The 22,222-nt window shown below is 34.5% G+C and overlaps 1 protein-coding gene and 1 pseudogene across 3 annotated transcripts; one reads left to right on the plus strand and one right to left on the minus strand.

Moving 5' to 3' along the window:
- Positions 1-339: 339 nt before the first annotated feature.
- On the plus strand, positions 340-1,957 carry LOC18612225 (4-hydroxyphenylpyruvate dioxygenase-like; annotated as a pseudogene). Its single transcript, XR_016028817.1, has 2 exons — positions 340-1,481; positions 1,615-1,957. The product of XR_016028817.1 is annotated as a 4-hydroxyphenylpyruvate dioxygenase-like (transcript).
- Positions 1,958-10,993: 9,036 nt separating this feature from the next.
- Positions 10,994-20,558, minus strand: LOC18612227 (GDSL esterase/lipase At2g42990-like). Of its 2 annotated transcripts, XM_018114994.2 has the most exons (4): positions 20,055-20,558; positions 19,256-19,745; positions 11,376-11,469; positions 10,994-11,247 (listed from the first exon to the last, which is right to left on the minus strand). In XM_018114994.2, the coding sequence occupies exons 1-4, from the start codon at positions 20,418-20,420 to the stop codon at positions 11,235-11,237; spliced, it is 963 nt and encodes a 320-aa protein (XP_017970483.1). In that variant the 5' UTR covers positions 20,421-20,558; the 3' UTR covers positions 10,994-11,234. The 2 variants fall into 2 exon arrangements, with proteins under 2 accessions (XP_017970483.1, XP_017970479.1); XM_018114990.2 differs by having other exon boundaries at positions 10,994-11,469.
- Between the last annotated feature and the right edge of the window lie 1,664 nt (positions 20,559-22,222).

Raw genomic sequence — 22,222 nt, forward strand, 5'->3', positions numbered from 1 at the left:
CAATTTCCTAACGCAACACAAGAAGCACTCTAGTATCAACCTAACACACACAATAGAGAAACGTAAAATTAAAAGAATAGAGATAAAGTTCATGATAATATTTTGATATTTCATTTTTTAGAGTATATTCAAAGAAAGTAAAGTCTGTTTTGGTTTGTGTGCCTTCATTTAATTTTATACATCATGAATACATAAAATTTCATAAATAAAAAATGTTTTAAAAAAAAAAACCCACCAACACATGCCCCACGTTTATTGAAGATTGAGATTTTGCTTCCAATTGCAAATTTGCAAATTGTTTATATTAAGGCAAGCAAATCAAGAGCCAATCGATCAAGAATGGACGAAGAACATCAGAGCAGTGGGTTCAAACTGTTGGGATTCTCCAAGTTCGCGCGGACCACCCCCATGTCTGATCTTTTCAAAGTCAAGGGGTTCCACCATGTGGAGTTCTGGTGCACCGATGCCACCAACGTCGCTTGCCGCTTCTTGTTGGGCCTTGGTACGCAAATGGTCGCTAAATCCGACCTTTCCACTGGAAACATGATCCATGCATCTTATCTCATTAGCTCCGGACACCTCAACTTTCTCTTCACTGCTCCCTACTCTCCCTCCATAGCTCAAGCTGAAAATCTTTCTCCCACAGCCACTGCTTCCATTCCCACCTTCCGACCACGCCGCCTGTCGCGCTTTCTCCTCTTCTCATGGCCTCGCCGTCCGAACCATCGCCATTGAGGTCCAAGACGCTGAGATTGCCTTCTCCACCAGCGTGGCTCATGGAACCAAGCCTTCCTCCCCTCCCAATTTCCTCGACAACAGAGTTGTTCTCGCCGAAGTCCATCTTTATGGCGACGTTATTTTGCGTTTCATTAGTTACAAAAACTGTGACGATTGCAGTCATGATGATGGTCCTGGCTGTTGGTTCCTGCCAGGATTTGAAAAGATGGGAGAAGGCTTTTCCTATTCGTTGGATTATGGGATCCGTAGGCTCGACCATGCTGTTGGACACGTACCAGAATTGCACCCAGCGTTGTCCTATGTAAAAGCATTTACAGGGTTTCATGAGTTTGCGGAGTTCACTGCTGAAAATGTTGGGACAAGTGAAAGTGGATTGAACTCCGTGGTGCTAGCCAACAATGATGAGATGGTTTTGCTGGCGATGAGCGAGCCGGTGTTGGGGATGAAGAGAAAGAGCCAGATTCAGACTTATTTGGAGCATAACGAAGGCCCTGGAGTGCAGCATTTGGCGTTGGTGACTGAGGATATATTCAGAACCCTGAGAGAAATGAGGAAGAGAATGGGAATTGGAGGTTTCGAGTTATACCGTCACCTCCACCCACGTACTACAAGAATTTGAAGAAAAGGGCTGGAGATGTGTTGAGTGATGAGCAGATTAAAGAGTGTGAGGAGTTGGGGATTCTGGTTGACAGAGATGATCAAGGGACACTGCTCCAAATTTTCTCCAAGCCCGTTTGAGATAGGTATTTGTTTGTTCTAATCATCTTTCAACTTGCTTTTTCCATATATAGAAAGAGATAGACGAAAAATTAGCTGCTGATTGCCTTCCATTTCCTCTAATTGCTTGAATTCTATTGGTATATATGCTTTTGGCAGGCCAACATTCTTCCTAGAGATAATTCAGAGGGTTGGTTGCATGCTCAAGGATGAGCAAGGAAAGCTGTACCAGAAGGTTGGATGCGGAGGGTTTGGAAAAGGCAACTTTTCTGAGCTCTTTAAATCCGTGGAAGAATACGAGAAGACACTCGAAAGCAAACGAATTGCAGGACCAGCCACTGTATGATCAAGAAAGAATTCCTCTGCAGCCATTAGCCCACTACCTAATACGTATATCTTTATGGTTCAATAATCCTGTTCCCGCCAAACATTGTCGTGTTGCGACTACCTCTGCCAGACATATTAATTACGGGACTATATTGCGGATAAAAATAAAGGTTAGTTGATGTTTATTTTATAAATAAGGAAGCAAATAATTCAATTGATAATTCAATTGATTGGAAGTTTCGAATTTGTATTTTGAGATGAAACAACAATTCCTCCTATGTATTTCATAATTTGATTCTATTATAACAAAAAGTTTGGAACAACAATATATATATAATCTGTGTTTCTTATATGGTTTTTTTTTAAATACTTATCATACATTTTAAACCTAATTAAGCCTTTGACGGATTATGGAAAGGAAAGTGCTGCAGAGTGATGATGAAGGGGTGAAAAATTTGTCACAAGACTGAGGGAAAGAAGGATGTTGTATATGTTTGAATTGAAGTCTCTTCCTTTGTTCAGTTATTCTCAATTAATTAACAAAAAGTTAACATGGATAAAAATTTTCTCGACCTGGTCCAAATGTATAAGGAAAATCATTTTTAATTTCATGGGGTGGATCTTTTGATAGAAGATCGCCATTCCAGATATTAGGAATTATTATTATCTCTACTGATTTCATCTGTTCTCAAAGGGACAAAATCTGACATGAGTTTAGACCAATCAGCCTAAACATGCTCAAAATCCAAATCAAGTTAACCTGAAGCAATTAAAAAAAAAAGTAAAAAATTCGAAACCCAAAGTAATATGTGATCTTTGATCCAAAATGAACAATATAAAACAACCCAAATTTAAAGTGGAAGCAATCTTATGTATGAAATAAAAACTTCGGACTTGAGCTATGTGATATATTTTTAACGAAATTAATAACTTAAGAAAATTAGATTGGGGACACTGCACGCTTTCTTGTGATTGTCTAATTTTCAGCTTCTAGTCTTTTATTTACAGAGCAGTTCATGTATCAATTTTTTAATACATAGTAAAAAGGGAAAACTGGAGTGTTACAATCAACCTTAGTCATCATTTCTTAAATGTAAAAATAGGACCAACATTGAATTAATTTGTTTTAGATATCATGATTTCTTATAATTTGTAAGTGTTAAGATTCGGTCAATTGATTTTGCCTTACAGAAATAATTAGGCTTATTGATCATTTACCCATTTATATTTAATTTATATAATTTAAGTGTTTAAAAATCTAAGTGTAATAACTTTTAAAAATAAAAACAATCTAAGTGTAATACTTGTACAAAGAAAGAAAAAGAGTTTAATTAGAGCGTAGAGGATCAATTGAAATGCAAATACTTCATTCATAAATTTTGTAATAAAATATGAAAAAATTTTAAATCAATTTAGCCTCAGTTTGTGAAGAGTATTTTTTTTTCTTTATAAAGTTATACCTACGAGCTTGTTTGGCCTAATTTTTTTTAATTTAAAAATTATTACGAAATATAATAATTTTTAAAATTAAGTTAAAACTGATTGGTAAACTATTTAGCAAAATAAATTATATAAACTCTATTTTTGGTTAAAATTACTGTAAAGTGTATTCATGTCATCTTTAATTACTTAATAAACCAAAGCAGAATAAGTCTGCTTCGAGTTTATACATGATTTCAAATATTAAAATAAAAAAAATTCACAAAAAAATAAAACAACTTTCAAACTTGTATAGTAATAATAATATTAGATTTTTTGATTAAAAAGAGAGAAAACCTTTAAATAGTACCTAAATGCAGTTTTGAATTTTAGGTCTTTTTTTCTCTTAATTTTTATAAAAATAAAAAAATCTTAGATTTTGCTATTTTATTGTTGAGTCTTCTGTTTTTTTTTTTTTGTAATTTTTGTAGAGGAAGATAGAGGAGATCGCAATTTTGTGTTGGAGGGTGGTGATTTGCAAAGGGAGGGAGAGGAGAGGGAGATTGATTGAGATAAAAGGGTATTTCTTGAAAGCTTGCGTATTTTTAAAAAAAGAAAAAGAGAAGAGAAAGTTCTTCTCTGTAGCTTTTTGTTAAGCTTTTTTTTTTTTAATTTTGTTCTTTAAAAAAATTACATTTTTTTTAACAACTTCTCAAAATTCCTGTTTGAATGTTTTCTGTTTGTAAGAGACAGATAAGCTGAAAAAATACCAAGCCAAAAAGACACTACAAGTAGAAACTACAATAGTAATAAAACATTATATATCTCATATAAAATATTAATGATATGAATAGATAAACCAAACAACATATCAAGATAATGTTGGACAAATTTAGCATAACATAGATCATACCCACTAATGGTGAGATTTGAACTTGAGATCTCAAAATTCAAGAACCTCTTCTTTAGTGTATGTTTGACTAGGTTTTTTTTTTTTTTCAGCTTATCTATTTCTTAAAGCAGAAGCTAGGCTAAACAAGATTTTTGAGAAACTCTACAAAAAAAACAACTTTTTTTAAAGAATAAAATTTTAAAAAAAGATCTTAAAGAAAAGCTCCAGAGAGAAGCTTTTTCCTCTATTCTTTTAAAAATATGTCAAGTTTTCAAGAAATACCTTCTCTCTCAATCAATCTCCCTCTCCTCTCCCTCCCTCTACAAATCACCTTTCTTCAACGCAAAATCACGATCTCTCTTCTTTACCTTTTTCTACAAAGACTACTAAAAAATAAAAAACCCGACAATATAATAGCAAATTGTAGGATTTTTTTACTCTTACAAAGATTAAGAGAAAAGAAGACCTAAAATTCAAAGCTATATTCAAGTACTATTTAAAGGTTTTTTCTTTTATTTACAAAAAAAAATCTAATACTATTAATACTATACAATTTTGAGAGTTGTTCCGTTTTTTTATGTATTTTTTTTAATCTGAAATCGTATATAAACTCAAAGCAGATTTGTTTCACTTTGATTTATTAGGTGATTGAAGATGGCATAAATACTGTTTATGGTAATTTTAACAAAAATTAAAGCTTTATAATTTATTTTGACAAATAACTTACCAAACAACTTTAACTTAATTTTAAAAGCTATTATTTTTCGTAAGAGCTTTATAATACTTTTTAAGTTAAAAAAAGCCATACCAATCAGGCTCTTATTATTGAAACAAAACCTCATTAGTTAAAAGGCAAATTACTGTTGTTTAAATATTTACTTACTATACAAATTTTCAATTTATTTTTATCAAAATTTTCGTATGAAAGATATTAAATTAATTTATAGTATTAATATGGTATCATTTATCCAATAAGAAATATTATTTTTATTAAGTTGATAATTGTTAGGATAGTCTTGAATTGTGATTTAATTAGGATTGTTTAATTCTAATTAAATTAATATACCTTATAAAATAGTCTTTAAATCTAGTTAGACTAGAATAATAATTCCTAATTCTATTAGGATAAGATTCCTAATTATATTAGGATAAGGTTATTGTATTTGGTACTATAAAAGGACCCTATGGGTTAAAGAATAATCATCACCTAAATTTAGAGAGAGTGATTTAGGTGTACGTGGGATAAGGGTTATGAGTTTGACACTGTTCTTGTAATCTCCTAATTTTTCTCTTAGTGGATTTTTCTTTGTTGCTGTGCCCGTGGACGTAGATCATCAAAAGACCGAACCACGTAAATTCTTATGTTCTTGTGGGTGTGCTTGATTTCTTTCTTTCTTTATTCTATTGATTGGGTTAGATCTTGGGCAATTCTTTAGAGACAATTCCGCAATTTCTCAACAAACTGGTATCAGAGCTTCAAGGTCTTGGGTCAATCTGAATCTCGGTATGGCAACTTCGTCGACCAAGTATGAGATTGAAAAGTTTAATGAAAGAAATGATTTCAGCCTGTGGCGTGTTAAGATACGCGCATTGCTAGTGCAACAAGGACTGTTGAAGGCATTGAAGGGAAAAGAGCATCTTCCCTCGAATTTATCTGATGGTGAGAAAGATGACCTTATGAAAAAAGCACTTAGTGATATTCTCCTTGGTTTGTCTAATGAGGTGCTAAGAGAAGTCACGGATGAAGAATCTGCTGCTGCAGTGTGGTTTAAACTCGAAAGTATTTATATGACCAAGTCCTTGACGAATCGGTTTTATATGAAGCAACGATTGTATACTCTCAAGATGAGTGAAGGTACGTCCGTTAATACCCACATTGATGAATTTAATAGAGTTATTCTTGATTTAAAGAATATCGATGTTAAAATTGAGGATGAAGACTTAGCCCTAAATCTTTTATGTTCTTTGCCTCCATCGTATGAAAACTTCGTGGATACTATGCTATACGGTCGAGACACTCTCACTTTCGAGGATGTAAGGGCATCTTTAAATTCCAAGGAATTGAAGAAGAAAGTTGTTGGTATCCAGAATGAAAATCAAGCAGAAGGTTTGGTTGTGAATAGAGGAAAAGATAGAGAGAAGGGTATAAACAGAAAAGGTAAATCTAGAGCAAAAGGGAAAACTTGCTGGAATTGTGGTCAGAAAGGGCATTTTAGTCAAGATTGTATCAAATTTAAGGATGATGAAAAGTTCAATAAGTCTGAGAATACTGCAAACGTAGTTGGAGATGACTTTGATACTTTTAAGGAAACTGATAATGTTTTTGCAATTACTAATTGTAACCTGATGGATACATGGATCTTGGATTCGGCTTGTTGCTTTCATATATGTCATAGGCGTGATTGGTTTATAACTTATCAATCTGTTAATATGGGCACTGTACAATTAGGAGATGATTTCTCTCTCTCAGTTGTTAGGATTGGCACAATTCGAATCAGGATGTTTGATGGTATGGTAAGAACACTTGAGATAAAACATGTCCTTGACATGAAAAAGAATTTAATATACTTGAGTTTGTGAGAGAAGAAGGGCTACAAATATAGTGGCCAAGATGGTGTCTTGAATGTATCTAACGGAGCCTTAACTATCATGAAGAGCAAGTTATCCGGTGACCTTTACTGTCTAGTGGGAAACACGGTCATTGAAACTGTTTCTATGGTCTCATCTAATGATCCTGAAGATGATGTAACACGTTTATGGCATATGAGATTTGGTCATATGAGTGAGAGAGAGATTAGAAAAATAAGTAAGCGTAGTTTGCTGTGTGGTCAAAAGAGTGGAAAGCTAGATTTCTGTGAGCAACATAGAGTGAAATTTAACACTAAAACTCATCAAACCAGGAGTACAGTAAACTACATCTATTCAGATTTGTGGGGTCCTTCTTCGGTGGCATCAAAAGGTAGATTATTATACATGTGAATCTTTATTGATGATTTTTCAAGAAATGTGTGGACGTATCTTCTGAAGGCTATGAGTGAAGTGTTAACCACCTTTTTGCATTGGAAGGTATTGATCGAGAAGCAGACTAAGAAAAGGATCAAGAGCTTTCGAACAAACAAAGGTTTGGAATTTTGCAAAGGTGAGTTTGGTCTATTCTACAAGAATGAGAAAATCGTTAGACATCGCACTGTCGACAAAACACCATATCAAAATGGTACTGTAGAATGGATGAAGAAAACACTTCTGGAGAAAGCAAAATACGTGTTCTCAAATGTTGGCCGAACCAAAGTATTCTGGATAGAAATTATCAACATGGCTTGCTACTTGGTAAATCGATCTCCATCAACTGCAATTGAATTTAAGACTCCCAAGGAAGTTTGGTCTGGTAAGCCCGCTGATTACTCTATATTGAGAGTATTTGGTTGTCCTGTTCATGCTCATGTGAGTGATGGTAAACTTGAGTTGAGGGCGACAAAGTGCATATTCCTAGGCTATGCATATGAGGTGAAGGGTTATCAGTTGTGGTGTACTGATTGTAAGTTCCTCAAGTTTATGGTGAGTCGGGATATTACCTTTGACAAGTCTGCATTACTTTGTGGGATAAAGTCTAGAATTGCAAACAGATCAGACCAAGAAGTTGGCAAGCAGGTGGAGCTTGAAATCAATGCTCTTGTGACAGTGAAATTCAGAAAGAATTGCAAGAGGTACAAGAATTGGTATCTCAACGAAGCATTACTTGTATTGATGGTGATTCTGATTCTTATGTTTTATTTGTGGAAGTAGAGATTGATGAGTCTTACTTTTATCATGAGAAAATTACATATGCCAAGTCTTCTAACAAGATTGAGTCTCTACACTAGGATCAAATATGGGAGCTTGTGAAAACACCTAAAGTTACTATTGAAGTTGGCTTAGTGTGTGAAAGAGGTGCAAACATTAGTCGTAATGTGGTTGGCTTCTCCAAATCAGATTTTGCTGGTGATTTAGATAGTAAAAGATCTCGAATGGGGTATGTGTTCACTCTCTCAGGGTCTGCAATCAGTTGGAAAGTAGTAGCTGCTTTGTTTACAACTGAAGTTGAATATATGATTGTGACCGAGACTGTGAAGGAGGCCTTATGGCTTCGAGACTTGGTTAGTGATCTTTGTTTTGAACAGGAATCTAGATGTGAGATTGTAGTAAAGAAAATAGTTACAGATGAAAATCCAGCAAATATGCTAACTAAGTCAGTTTCTGGGATAAAGTTCAAGCATTGCTTGGACTTGATCGGTGTTCGTAGTGCTTGAGGCCCATTGGGGCAGTGGCGGTGTCAACAGAGATTGGTTCGTAAGGTGGAGCTTGGTGAATTCAAGCCTAAGGTGGAGATTTGTTAGGATAGTCTTGAATTGTGATTTAATTAGGATTGTTTAATTCTAATTAAATTAGTATACCTTATAAAATAGTCTTTAAATCTAGTTAGACTAGAATAACAATTTCTAATTCTATTAGGATAAGATTCCTAATTATATTAGGATAAGGTTATTGTATTTGGTACTATAAAAGGACCCTATGGGTTAAAGAATAATCATCACCTAAATTTAGAGAGAGTGATTTAGGTGTACGTGGGATAAGGGTTATGAGTTTGACACTGTTCTTGTAATCTCCTAATTTTTCTCTTAATGGATTTTTCTCTGTTGCTGTGCCCGTGGACGTAGGTCATCAAAAGATCAAACCACGTAAATTCTTGTGTTCTTATGGGTGTGCTTGATTTCTTTCTTTCTTTATTCTATTGATTGTGTTAGATCTTGGGCAATTCTTTAGAGATAATTTCGTAATTTTCCAACAATAATGGCATGTGCACGGGTCTAATAGCCCACCAGAATTGTGGACTTGGGTCAACTACAGATATTATTATATTATTAAATAAAGTATTTTTATTTAATTTTAACTTTAAATATATATTTTTAATTATTTAAACATAATTTTTAGAGAGATCAATCAAACTCATCTCAACTCATAAATACCTCTGTGTTAATAACCAGTATACTCTTTTAACAATTGCAATTGAAACTCAAACATAACTTAAAACCCAATTGAATTCGAGGTGACCCAAACTTATAACTATCTTCACTTAAATGTCTCATGATTAAGACAAACTAAAACCTTAAGACACATTTAGTTCACAGAATGTAATAAAAAGAGAATGAAATACTTAACATTTTGTCAAAGATATGATAGTCAATAAAGCAACATCTGTCGATAATAGAAAATTTGATCGTCAATATATTCCATGGAAAAGTCATCAAATCCGTCGGTGTTTGCATTAGTTAGTAATGATATTGGTCCTATTCTGTTGGTAAACAATAACACAACAACAAGAATACAAATTAAAACAAAAATACAGCACAATAACAATAAAATAATAATAGAAATTAAAACAATAATACAACAACACAATTAAATAAAATATAATACAAATTAAAACAATAATACCACAACAACAACGATAACTCAACAACATATACAATAACAACAATAGCAATAAAACAATTATACAAATTGAATACAAGAAAAACACAAATTGAGGGATTTTTTTTTTTTTTGGGTTTATGGCTACCAAACGAGAGGAGCAAAAAAGAAGAGCAATGTGACTGACGGACAACGAACCTGAAAGAGAGAAGAGAGGGAAGGGTACGGTCAGCAAGAGAGAGAGGGTGCAATCGACGATGGGGAGGCTGGATAAGCCAACTGACAACACAGGAATGGCATGTAGGGGTTAACGATTGGGGGAGATGGGGGTAGATTTGAGAAGAAAGGTGAGAATTTTGATTCAAATAACCCCAAACCCTCATTATTGACTGAATATTCGATTGATAAAATTATAGTATGCCGATTTATATTCGATCGATAAATTAATAAGTACCTATGAAATCTTTAGTTGATAATATTATGTCATTCCTATTTCTTTGACACCAAATCATTACTGATCACTTATCAACTATTTCGTTTTTGTCAGTAGCATCTTATCCATTGATTCATCGTCATTTGATTAGCAATTCATGGATAAATGAAAGCTTTTGTATGCTAGGGTTAGGTTTTAACATTTATAGGGTAGTAATTTTACAAAATCATTAAAAATATTTTTGTCTAAAACTTTTTCAACCTATTTTTTGACTTATGGAATAACTATAATTATTTTAATTTCTTGGAATGATTATTCTGTGAATCAAACAAAATGTAAGAGAGTATTAAAAAAGAGGGGGGAATGGCGAACTAAACATGTCAAAAGTAGCTTGAACATGAACCGACGTGAGTAGAAAGCCACTACTCTTTACTAATGGACAGGTTCTCTGTCCAAACAAGGAAGCAACAGAAAAGAAAAAAAAAAATTGACTGCTGGGAGATAATTGAGGAAAATTTTGATTTTATTAGGAATAAAGTTAATTGCGGCAATAATGGGTATAAACATAGGGAACAAAACCAATTAAATAATAATGACCAAACCTAATATATTAATGCACAATATTCTAATTTGAAAAGAAAATATCAAGGACGATTAAGAAGAGGAAGGTTTGAAATTTTATTGATTGTGTTTAATTTCTATTTACATTAGGAATTTGAATAAATTAAACTGAATTGACATAGATAAAGAAACTAATCAATGTATTTATTGTCTTGTAAAACGGGTATGTCAAGGGAATGATGGACTGTAATGTAACAATGGGACATGTCAGCAATCCTTGCAGGATTGAAATGCCAATCCAGTTAATTTCCCTTTTTTTTTTTCTTATTTGGGAAGAAAGAATTTGAATCAAACATTTTGAGTAAATAATATGTAATATTAATTATAATTAAGAATCAGATGACGAATTAATTAATTATAGAAAAATATCTCTCATGTTTTTACCCTAAACAAAAACATGAACGTTCAATGACCACCCAAGAAATTTACTCCACGTTTTTTCATACACAATTTGTTTCAAATTTATTGCTATATAATGCCCATCCAATGAAATAATTTTTCACTTAAATCAGAGAAAATGTACAAATGTTGTATTCTTGCTTCCTCAAAAAGCCTTGTGGCATTTCTATTTTGTTCAATTCAATGGAAATTGTTCCTCGTTTCTCCTTGTAGAGTCGATAATCTCCTGCTTCGGATCATCTATCGTTGGAAACTGATGCAAATAGAGACTCGATTTGTTTGAGAAATTATAGAAACAGTGGTTCGAGGGAACGTAGTAAATTATCTGAGATAATTTTATTAGTTCGCTGTGAGGGGTGGATGGCATCCCAAAATACATACTTATTTGCATCTGTACACGTGAGATGCCGATTGCACAGAATACCCATCTCGAACAGCCCTGTGCCACAACACCCTTCTTCTGCAACCTCAAATCCTGACAATCAAACAAAAAACCTTATATGTTTATCATCAATTATTCAAAGCTTTACGGTGAATGTATAAGATAATAACTTTATATATCATTTAGTTTATTTGAGACATCCATTATTTTTTTTAATGCAAGAGGATTATGAATCAGCCAGTTGGTTCTCCTTAATTTTTGAATAACCAATCAAATTATAAATTGCTCTACCCCCACTCATCATCAGAGCTTGCTGATAAATCCAACTTGACTTGAGTCAGCTGAAAGTTCAGCATGCCCTTAAATTGGTCTGCTGTCTGCAAGCTCAATTAATGATAGTGCACAACAACTTTAATTTTGTTCACCGGAAAATTGTTAATCTCTAAAACCTAAATACTACTACCTAATTGCTTGTATAATAAATTTTCTCTATTTATAGCTTAAATGAATTCTGCAATCTTGATAGAGGTCTTTTGGACCTCTTAAACATCTAGTTATGGCAAGTGTCAAGAGTTGAAGAGATTTCGTTTCAGGCAGATTTGAGTATATTCAAACATGTTAAATATGATATTTTGTATCCACTTTTTTTTTTTAACAAAAAAAAAGAAAATTGTAGATATATTGCGTATAATTAAGTTTTTGTACTTTTATTTTGAGTCAAATAAATTTTTATAGCTAATAGTTGATTGTGTAGCTTGTAAGAATTTGAACTTTTGCTAGCACTTGTTTTGGTGAAAAAAGCAAGTCGGGGCTTTAGCATATAGTTAAGCAAAGCAAATGATCATTTCTCGAATCCAAAGTAACACCATAATTTTATGTTCTGGAAGGTATGGAGAAAGGACAACGAATAGCACGACACAGAGGAAGGAACGATATGAGAAAATGGACATCCAATAAAGAAAGAATGAAACATGAAGACATTGAAGAATGGAGAAGCAAACTTTTCACGATCTTTGTGGACAACATCATTTCCACAGTGTCTTGGAGAGAAGTGAAAAAATGGTTTGACGGGTTTGAAGTGGTTGTTGACCTATACTTGGAAAGTAAGAGTAGATCATCTAGAGGTAAGAACTTCAAATTTGCGTTTGTTAAATACCACTACACTAAGGAGATGCAAAGGGCTACAAAGTATGGGAATGGTAGAAAGACAGAATTAGGCATATTGAAAGTTAAAGAAGATGAATACTAGTGGTAGGCCTAAAAACGAAAAAAGGATAAGGAATACCTACATAGAAACACTGTGAACAGAGGTTGGTTGAGTAAGGGAGAGAGGAGAACGTATAGAGATGCCTTGATTTTTAAGAAAGGACAAAAAGCAACGATCGGGGAGTTGAACGGAAGGAACACTACTTAGAAGAAAGAAAGAACCCAAACTATAAGAGAGTTATCTGTTGAGATTCCAGGGACTAATATGGAATGGCTTAAGAGGAGCTATGTAGGCACACTGAAACAAGTTATCCATATCAGAACAGCTCAAGTGGGGATAAGTGGTAAAGGTATCTCAACAAGCATGAAAATCTTAAAGGGATGGAAAGTAGTCATCACCTTCGAGGATGAGGATCAGATGAACATAATTTTATACCTTTATCCTGAAGTTCTAGGAGTTCGGTTTGAATTTGTTAACAGAATCAAATCCTCTCAAGAAGGGAACATTGTCAAATCATGGTTCATTATTGAAGGCATCTCACTGCATTTATGGCATAGGAATGTGTTTAATGCGATTGTTAGGGAATGGGGAAGAGGTGTTCAACTTGATAGACCAACTATTCGTTCTGAGAGATTTGACCGTGTCAGGATATTGATTGAGATTACAAATGAGCAAAAGGTCTCACAGACGACACACCTAAAAATCAATCGCCTTTCGATCTCCTTCATGATAAGAAATGAAGATAAAAGGAATAGAGTGATGGATGTGAAGTATATAAAGAGATTGGAATGTCTCAAATAGTGTGGTTGAAACCAATCAGTAAAGACTGTGAGATGAAGATGGCAACAGAGGTGATTAAGGGGGGAAGTGTGATGAGGGTAGAAAAGTCTTTAACCATTTCAAATTCAAATTCAAATTCAAATCAACTATCCCAAGAAGAGAGGTGTCAAGGAAAGTCAAAGAAGAGAACATGATAAAGGAAGTCATGACGCACGAGACATTAAGTAAGGAAAGCTGTCCGAAATTGGATAGGCCACTAAAGAATGATGGGTCATCGCATCAAAATGGGGCCACTTTTAGAGGGAAAAAGCTCGGATATGAGATTGAGCTTTGGGCCAAAAACGAGGAGATAGGTAATACCAGTAAAAGAAGGAAGAATAGGCTTGACCTATTTACAGAAGGCTGGAAGTTAGAGGGAATTAAGCTAGGCCCTGTGGAGAATGAGTTAGAACTAAGACCAAGCCTAGAGAAATTGAATGGAGGTAAGGCTTTGAATCAAAGGAAAAACCATGGGGAAGGTAAAAAATTAGAAGGCAGCGAATTACAAGGGAAGCAAAGGATGATGAACTCGAAGGTCAAAGTGTTGTCAGATTTTGTGATAGGCAATAGAAGGTACATGGACAACAAGAATGCAAGCATTCAAATCCTTCAGAGATTGAGTAAAAAATTGTGAGAAGGATTGAATAAAAGGATACAGATTAGAAAGAAAGAAATACGATTGAGAGAAAGTCGATAGTGGATAGTTGCATAAGAGTTGCAGGAACAGGAAATAAGGGTAAGAACGAAGAGCTTAGAATATCATATGGCCAAAGGACCAAAGAAATTGAACTAGAGCTTCATATCCGATCAAAAAATGGATCAATGTAGAGCAAAGAGGGATGAAACAAGAAAATTTCTTAGGAAACTGAATCACTGATGAAGATATCCAACATCAAAATGTAGTGGTAATAAGGGAAGCAGAGGCAACTTACAAAGTAGGAATTCAATTAGAGATGGTGTATAAGCAAGATACATAGACTATGATAAGAACTTTTGCTACTGTGGAGTTAGAGGAATTGTAAAAAAAAGAGGTCGTGCTCTTTGAATGGTATGTCTTCTTGCTTGGGTTGTTTTTATGAGTCCATAATATCGTCTATTTCTTGGAATGTCAAAGGTATGGGTAAACCAAAAAAGAAAAGGGCCCTTAAAAGCTTGGTTGCTGTACATAGTCCCAAATTCCTTTTGGTACAAGAAACCAAATGCCAAGAATTGAAACAGAGAATAGTAAAAAGCATTTAGGGAAATAAGAGGCTCGAGTGGGTGACATCACCTACAATTGGGAGTTTTGGAGGTTTCTTGTCATGTTGGGATGAAGACTTTTTTGCTGTTGAAAAGGTAATTGTTGACAAAAGATACATTGTTATTGTAAGACAGGTTAATGAACTTAATATTAGGTGTAGAATGGGCAATGTATATGGTGCCAATGTCAATTCTGAAATACAGAATTTCTGGGATGATTTAAGAAGGATAATAAGTGAAGAAAATATCTCTTGATGCATAAGAGGGGATTTTAATGTGGTAAAAAATAGTGAAGAAAAATTAGAGTCACCACTAGTGAAAAAGCCATGGAGAGTTTTATGGAATTCATAGAGGATTGTAGTTTGGTAGACTACCCATGTCGGGCGAAAAGTTCATGTGGGTGAGTAATAGAGAAGTCATGTCCTATAGTAGACTTAATCGATATTTAATCTCATTGGAAATCGTGGAAGCCTATCACAGGATCTAGCAGTTGTGCCTACCACGATCAATATCGGATCACAACCCTATTGCACTCACCATGTAGGAAAAGAATTGGGCCCCAAAGTCGTTCCACTTTTCAACCATTGGTTAAACAAAGCCACATTCCAACCAATGTTTGATAAAGCATGGAAGAAGGCAGCCACTATTAGAGGGTGCAAATGTAATATCTGGTACAGATTGAGGGAAACTAGCAAATGTATCAAAGATTGGCAACTTTATCTTTAGGGGATCGACAGATAAAATATTAGCAAAAAATAGAAGCTAAAATTCACAATCTTTAGTTGGAACAGCAAAATTACGAAAACACTAGTGAGATTAAAAAAAAAGACAATAAAACTGAAAACTAAATTGTGGGGAGCATTAAAAGCTAAAGAGATAACTTGATAGTAGAAATCCAAGGTAAGGTGGTATCTTGAAAGCGACAGAAATATGAGATTTTTCCACAATATCGCTTCGACAAGGAAGAAAAGAAACACAATAAGTTCTATTGTAATCAATGAAAGGGCAGTTAAGGATCTTGGGATCCTAAATATGGAAATTATGAGCCACTTTCAATCTTTGTATGAAAAAAGACAGATGCATCATTGAATGATCTAAAGGGCAAATTCAGGGTGCTCAAAGATAGCTCAATAAAAGCTTTAGAAAAGCCTTTTACTGAACAAAAAATTTGGAATTCCATTGCCAACTGTGATAGCATTCGAGCTCCAAGGCAGGATAGTTTTAATATGGGTTTTTTCAAGATACAATGGGAACTCTCAAAGGTGAAATAATGAAGATGGTCAATGACTTTTATGATACAACTTCTCCAGACAACAAGGTAAATACATAGTTTATCATGCTCATACCCAAGTGTAGTGGCCCTGCCTCTAAATGATTATAGACCAATACGTCTTGTTAGCAGTCTCTACAAGATTGTTGCCAAAACCCTAGCCAACAGGCTAAAATTGGTAATTAACGAGGTTTTCAACGAGAACCAACTTGCTTTTGTTGTTGGTCGATAACTTTTTAACTGCCACCTCATTGTAAGTGAGGCCATTGATTATCTAAGAAAAGAGGTGACTGATGGACTATTATTCAATGTTGATTTCGAAAAGGCATACAATTATGTGGATTAAGAGTTTCTTGACTTTATTTTGGGCAAAAATAGGATTTGGCATCCAATAGAGAAAATGGTTTAAAGCATGTCTTTCTTTAGCATCCATATCTATTCTAGTCAATGGCAACCTTACAAATCAGTTCAGAATGAGATCAGTACTACACCAAGGATGTCCACTCTCGCCTTTCCTATGTAATTTTGTGGCGGAAACTTTTAGTGTGCTTATGCTCAAAACTACCAGTATGGGACTTTGTTAGGGAGTGAAAGTTGGCAGAAACCAGATGGTTGTCTCTCATTTGTAATTTGCTAATGACACTGTAATTCTATGCAAATCGATTTCAATAGCCTTTTTAATGCTAAACATTTGCTGAGGTGTTTCTAGGTAGTTTTCGGACTCAAGATTAATTTACAGAAGAGTTGTTTATTTGGCACTGGTCTTGATTATGAAACTACTGTGGAATAGGCAAGAAAGATTGCTAGCAAAGCAAACAAATGGCCTATAACTTACTCAAGATTACCTTTCGACACCATAATGAGCTCGATTAAGATGCGAAAGTCTATTGTCGACAATTAGAGGCAAGACTCTCGATTTGGAAAGTAAAGTCCCTTTCTTTTAGATGAAGAATAACCTTGTTAAGAATAGTCTTTAATAGCCTACTAGTCTTTTTTATGTCAATGTTTGCAATACCAACCGGAGTTAAAGAAACCCTTGATAAATTACAAAGACGTTTCCTATGAGGTGGTACTATCAAGAGGAGAAGGATACACTATGTCAGCTAGGAATCAACATACTTGTATTGTGACTTAGGCGAAATCAATCTTGTCGATCTCCATGTAAAGAATAAAGCCCTCCTTAACAAATGGCATTGGCAATTCAATAATGAAATTGGAGTTTTCTAGAAAGAGTTAAGAAAATTGAGTATGATTCTCACACATTGGTGCCATTGAATGCCAACTCAAGAAGATTTTCCAACATGTGGAAAAACATAGTGAAGCGACTTAAGGATAACTCTAAAATGGCGAGCATCACTTGTGATGGAAATATGAATCTTAGTTGGCAACGATAAGAGGATTAACTTTTGGAGGGAGCAATGGATATCGATATTTGTTCTGTGCAACCAATTCTAAAGAATATTTGCTTTGGCTATTGGCAAAAATGGTGTGATCAAAGAATTCGATAAGTGAAAAAATCAAAGGTGAGAGTGGACCATTAACTTGAAAAGACCTGTGCTTGGATGGGAAGAAAAACAATGGGAGGCTTTTATGTCTTAACTCTTTTACCAAGTGTTACATAAGGACTTCCAAGATAAGTTGATTTGGAAACATAACACAAGTGGCATCTAGAACTCTAAGTACTTTTGTCGAGCTATCTCTAACTAATAACTCAAATTCTGAGGTGTGGAAACAGCTTTGGAAAGGATTAGCACCCCATATAGTTGAAGCTTTTATTGGTAGCTACTTAAGGAGAGATTAGTGGTGAAACAAGAGCTGGAACACAAAGGTATTATCAGACAAGAAGCCACATATTGCTTGCTGTGCAAAACAGGTAATGAGATCATTAATCATTTATTTTTCTCATGCACTGAAACTTGGAAATTGTGGTACTAGTGTTGTGACTTTTGGAATATTAAGTGGGTTATGCATGATGATCCTGTTATTTGCTTTCAATACTGGAATGAGATAAGTAAATGAATGGAAAATGGGAAGGTGTTTAGAATGACTTTTTACACTATTGCATGGTTCAAATGGTTAGCACGAAACGAGGCTGTGTTTAAAAGCAAAGAGTGGAGTAGCTCTCTTACTTTTGATACAAGTAAGTTAAGATTGGGATGGCGGGTAAAAGCCAAATGGCCAGAGCTCAACCTTTCTTTGTTAGATGTGATTAAAAGTCCAAATCTTGGCCTGAGTCCTTAAAAAAATAAAAAACAGACAAAAAGGTTAAGTGTTTAGCAAGGACCACTTACGAGGAATCTCAAGCTCAATGTTCATGCGGCTATCAATGGACGCCCTAGTGAAGCAAGGATAGGGGTTCTTAGAGATGAAAGAGGGAACATCTTTCTCCTCTTCTCAATGTTAGTGGGAGTTACAGATTCAAATACAACTGAATTATTGGCTCTTTAGAAAGGCTTTCAAGTGATGGCAGCTTCTAAATGGTCAAATTCCCATGGGATTGTCTTTGAAAGTGATTCATCCAACGTCATTTCATGGGTGACAAACCCTCACAACACTCCATGAAAACATAAAAGGATCATCATGAAGATTGAAAGGCTAAAAGCCAAGCTTTCTATATGGAGCATTACAAAGATTCCTCGGTTTGCAAACGAAATTACTGATAGCTTGGCCAAAACGGGCATACATAGATAGGGAGATCTAATGTAGATTATTGGTAATGTATGTGAAAGCCAAGAAACAAAGGAAAGCTAGTTTGGTATAGCATAGGGATGTAAATTTTGATATACCATAGGGTGTATAGTGACAAAGAGTAGATGACAAATCTACTTATCCTTTATTGCAGAACTCTTCTTTGTTCACCTACAGGTTTTGAGGAGCACAAGGAAAAGCCACTTAAGCCAACCTTGGTGCTCTCCTTTTGTACCTATCATTAGTAATACAAACTCTACCTTTAAAAAAAAACAGTTAATAGTTTATTATTGTCACTAATTAAAACGTTACTTGTCATTTTATACACGTGTGACATTAATGTGAAGAGTGAAAATACCACATGATCATATCATGTCATCATCCATTATGACATGTCAACATATCTCGTCAAAAACACATGGTAAAGAATAACAAATGATATTTTGACTAAATTAACTATTAGTTATAAAAAATTATATATTTAGCTCAAAATAAAAAAAAAAGAGTTTATTTGGTTCAAAATAAAAGTAAAAAAACTTAATTGAATGTAATATAAGAATAAATACTTAATTAAAATTTTTTAAATAGTTTAAGAATTATTTTAAATATTATGTCAAAAATATATTAAAAGTAGGACAATGATAGTAAAGGCTTACCATTCTGAGAAGGATTTTGGATAAGCTGCAAAAGCAAGTCATAAGCATCTGCGAAGAACACTTTCAACCCAGGAAGCTCCTTGTTCAGCTTTGCCACCAACACATTCAACTTGCCATTAAACTCCAAGGCAACTTTGTTGCGTTCCTCCACGCAGTTAAGAGGGTCCTCAAAATTTGTGGCTCTTTGCACTGGCAAACAGCCCATCGGAGGAAGTCCTGTGAGGGACATCTTTCGGGCCCCTAGGTCGTAAATTTGCGTAACGAAATTTTCAGCAATGCCAATGAGGAAATCCTCATATTGTTGAACGGTGAAGTGGGACTGTCTGTCAAGAAGGGCATAATAGTTTTCTAGGAAATCATTCGTTCCTATGCTTATTAGATATAAGGCCTCGGCAATTATTCCGTTCGCCTTCTGAACACCAAGATAGGCTCGCAATTTCTTTTGGTACTCCTTGTAGTACTCCACTTCCTTCCACAGAGGAATCACTTTCTGCCATTGTATATTCAATACCACTCAATTTCACAGAAAGGACAAGTAAATGGATATCACATACTAGACACCGTTGAACAGTTGTAAGAATTTAATGATTTAATTCCTTAAATGGCAGAGTTATGTTCTATGATGAATGAGGAAGGACAAAAGAAAGGAAAAAACAGAAGACCAGCAACAACTATATAGTACAGGATGAGATTAAACAATCCTGAATAGCTTAAATACTTAACTAGCTTAATTTAAAAAATTATGATGAGGAATATGCTCAGTACGGTATTATTGAATTAACTTTGACTAAGTGCATACCAGTACATCTGCCGTAGCATTGTCGTAGCCAGTTGCAGCAGAAGCAAAGCAAACTCCAGAGGCGAAGTCTGAGATGTTTAGGGTAGGATCTAAGTAGGCAGGAATAATAGGTTTTAGCCCAAAGCCCTCGGAGATGAAGTCAGGAGAAAGGCGACCATTGCAGAAGCGTCCGGTTGGGCTGCCTCCAGGAAAATCACGGCCATAAGGCTCGAAATTGGACTTAGCAATTGTTGGAATGTAATTGTTGTTACCAGAATCCACAGTTGAATCTCCGAAGACTATAATAGCAGAAACTTTAGCTTCGGATTTAGAAGCCAGAACTAAGATTTGAACGAAGAAGATCCAGGGAATGTTCATGCGTGCCATGCCCAGTTCGAAGTCCCAGTTAGCATGTAGCTAAACAGGAATGTATCCTAAAAGACAAAAGATAAAGCAAAAGCATTGAGATAGTAAATGAGTCCAGCCTGATAGGAACTTATATATGACAAAGTTGGATGGTAGCTAGCTTAATTCACACTAGTCTTAATTAACTATACTCAGTGGAAACAGAAATAAAGAGAGAGCGCGCGTAACTAATTATATGAATTGAAAGAAGAAATTAAGGTTTTATGTGCTGTGTTGGAACTATTCTAATATATTTTCCATTGTTTATCATTAATTAATGTCTAAATCTGGGGAAAAAACTATGAACTTTTTTGGATTTCGATGGAGACTCAATGATGAAGGCTTGGCAGTTGAGAGATACCAGAGATGGGCCACTTTTATTTATATATTATAATTATTATCCAACATTAAAGACATTTACAAGATATAGTTGTATGCATTGAAGTATATGGCCCACTTTCAAGATGCTCCTCCTTGCACATGGCAACTTAATTTCTCGACAACCCTTGGTGTGCGTAAAATGACAACATGGTTCTCGATAGGCTAAATTCTTGTATAGGAATTCATTGCCTTGATTCATATGTGATGTGTTTTTCGTGCGTTAACTCATGGCACAAATTAAGCTAGGAAACAGGAAAGGACACTTCTCACTACATTAACACCACCTTGTAAATCTCTTCTATGGAATATTACTATGGTTGTACGGCAGCTACAGCATTGTACTTCTATGAACAAAAATCAATTCTTTCCTTCTTAGCCACCAACACAATAAGGAGTTCAAAAACATTTAATTATATTTTTTTTAGACATCTATAATCAATAACATAAGTAAAAGCAAGCCCTAAAGGGGCTTCCTCAGTTTGCCACGTTTTAGTTTTCTTATTTTAACACGTGGCAGCTGACAGTGTGATTAGAAAAAACAAACTACCATTAAGTGAGTCAAACAAAAACAACGAAGAAAGCTTTTAAAGGGTGTCCATGCCCAGCTTTGAGGAAAGGGGTTTTAAATGGAGTTTTAAATCTGTGGCAGGACTTTTAAAAGAAAACCCAAATTGCAGGAGGAGAACGGTGGTTAGGCTTTTTTAGATAGAGAGGAATTAAACTGGCGGCAGAAGGAAGGGGAAGAGAAGAAACGAGGAAAGGGAAAGAAAGAGGAAGACACTGTCGGAAAGGCTTAGGCCAACAAGGGCGACGGCGCCAGGGACTAAGTAATGGAGAGAGGGTTTAGAGAAAGGGGTTGGCTGCTGCCAATGGAAGAAGAAGAAGAGAGTAAAAATGAAGAAATGGGAAAGGGTTGGTAACTAGGGTTAGGTTAAAATTAAAATCACGTGGTTTTATGAAGGATTCAAAAAAAAAAAAAAGAAGCGGGTTGGATTCATCCAAGTCTTTTATTTGTAATTTTTTTTTATATGTGAATTAAAATTATGAAAATAGGATAAGAATAAAAAGTGAAACAAAATTTTTTTGATAAATAATAAAAAATGAACAATTAATTGAATAAAGTTAATAATGATTTATCAAAATTATTGAAGGATCCCAAAATTATTTTCACAAGGTGAATTAATTCAAAATAATTGTAAAAGCATAAGACAAGAAAGTAGTAATTAAAATCGAAGATAATTTAGAAATTTCATCATTAAAACAAAAAACATTTTTATAAGTGTAATTAATATTCATTTTATTTTAATAATTTTATTGTGTAAATTATGTAGCTTATCAATAATTATTTTATAAATATTATATTTTCAAAACATGAATTTTATTTCGCTATTAAAATCATGTAA

Source organism: Theobroma cacao, chromosome 1, assembly GCF_053813885.1.
Source record: "Theobroma cacao isolate CCN51 chromosome 1, ASM5381388v1, whole genome shotgun sequence".
NCBI lineage: Eukaryota > Viridiplantae > Streptophyta > Magnoliopsida > Malvales > Malvaceae > Theobroma > Theobroma cacao.

Excerpts from the sequence above, each read along its gene's own strand:
- LOC18612227 (XM_018114990.2), bottom strand. The coding sequence starts at position 20,420 with ATGGCACGCATGAACATTCCCTGGATCTTCTTCGTTCAAATCTTAGTT. Across the intron at positions 19,746-20,054 it reads ATGCTACGGCAGATGTACTG|AAAGTGATTCCTCTGTGGAA; the intron begins GTATGCACTTAG and ends ATACAATGGCAG. Across the intron at positions 11,470-19,255 it reads CCAAAATCCTTCTCAGAATG|GATTTGAGGTTGCAGAAGAA; the intron begins GTAAGCCTTTAC and ends TTTGATTGTCAG.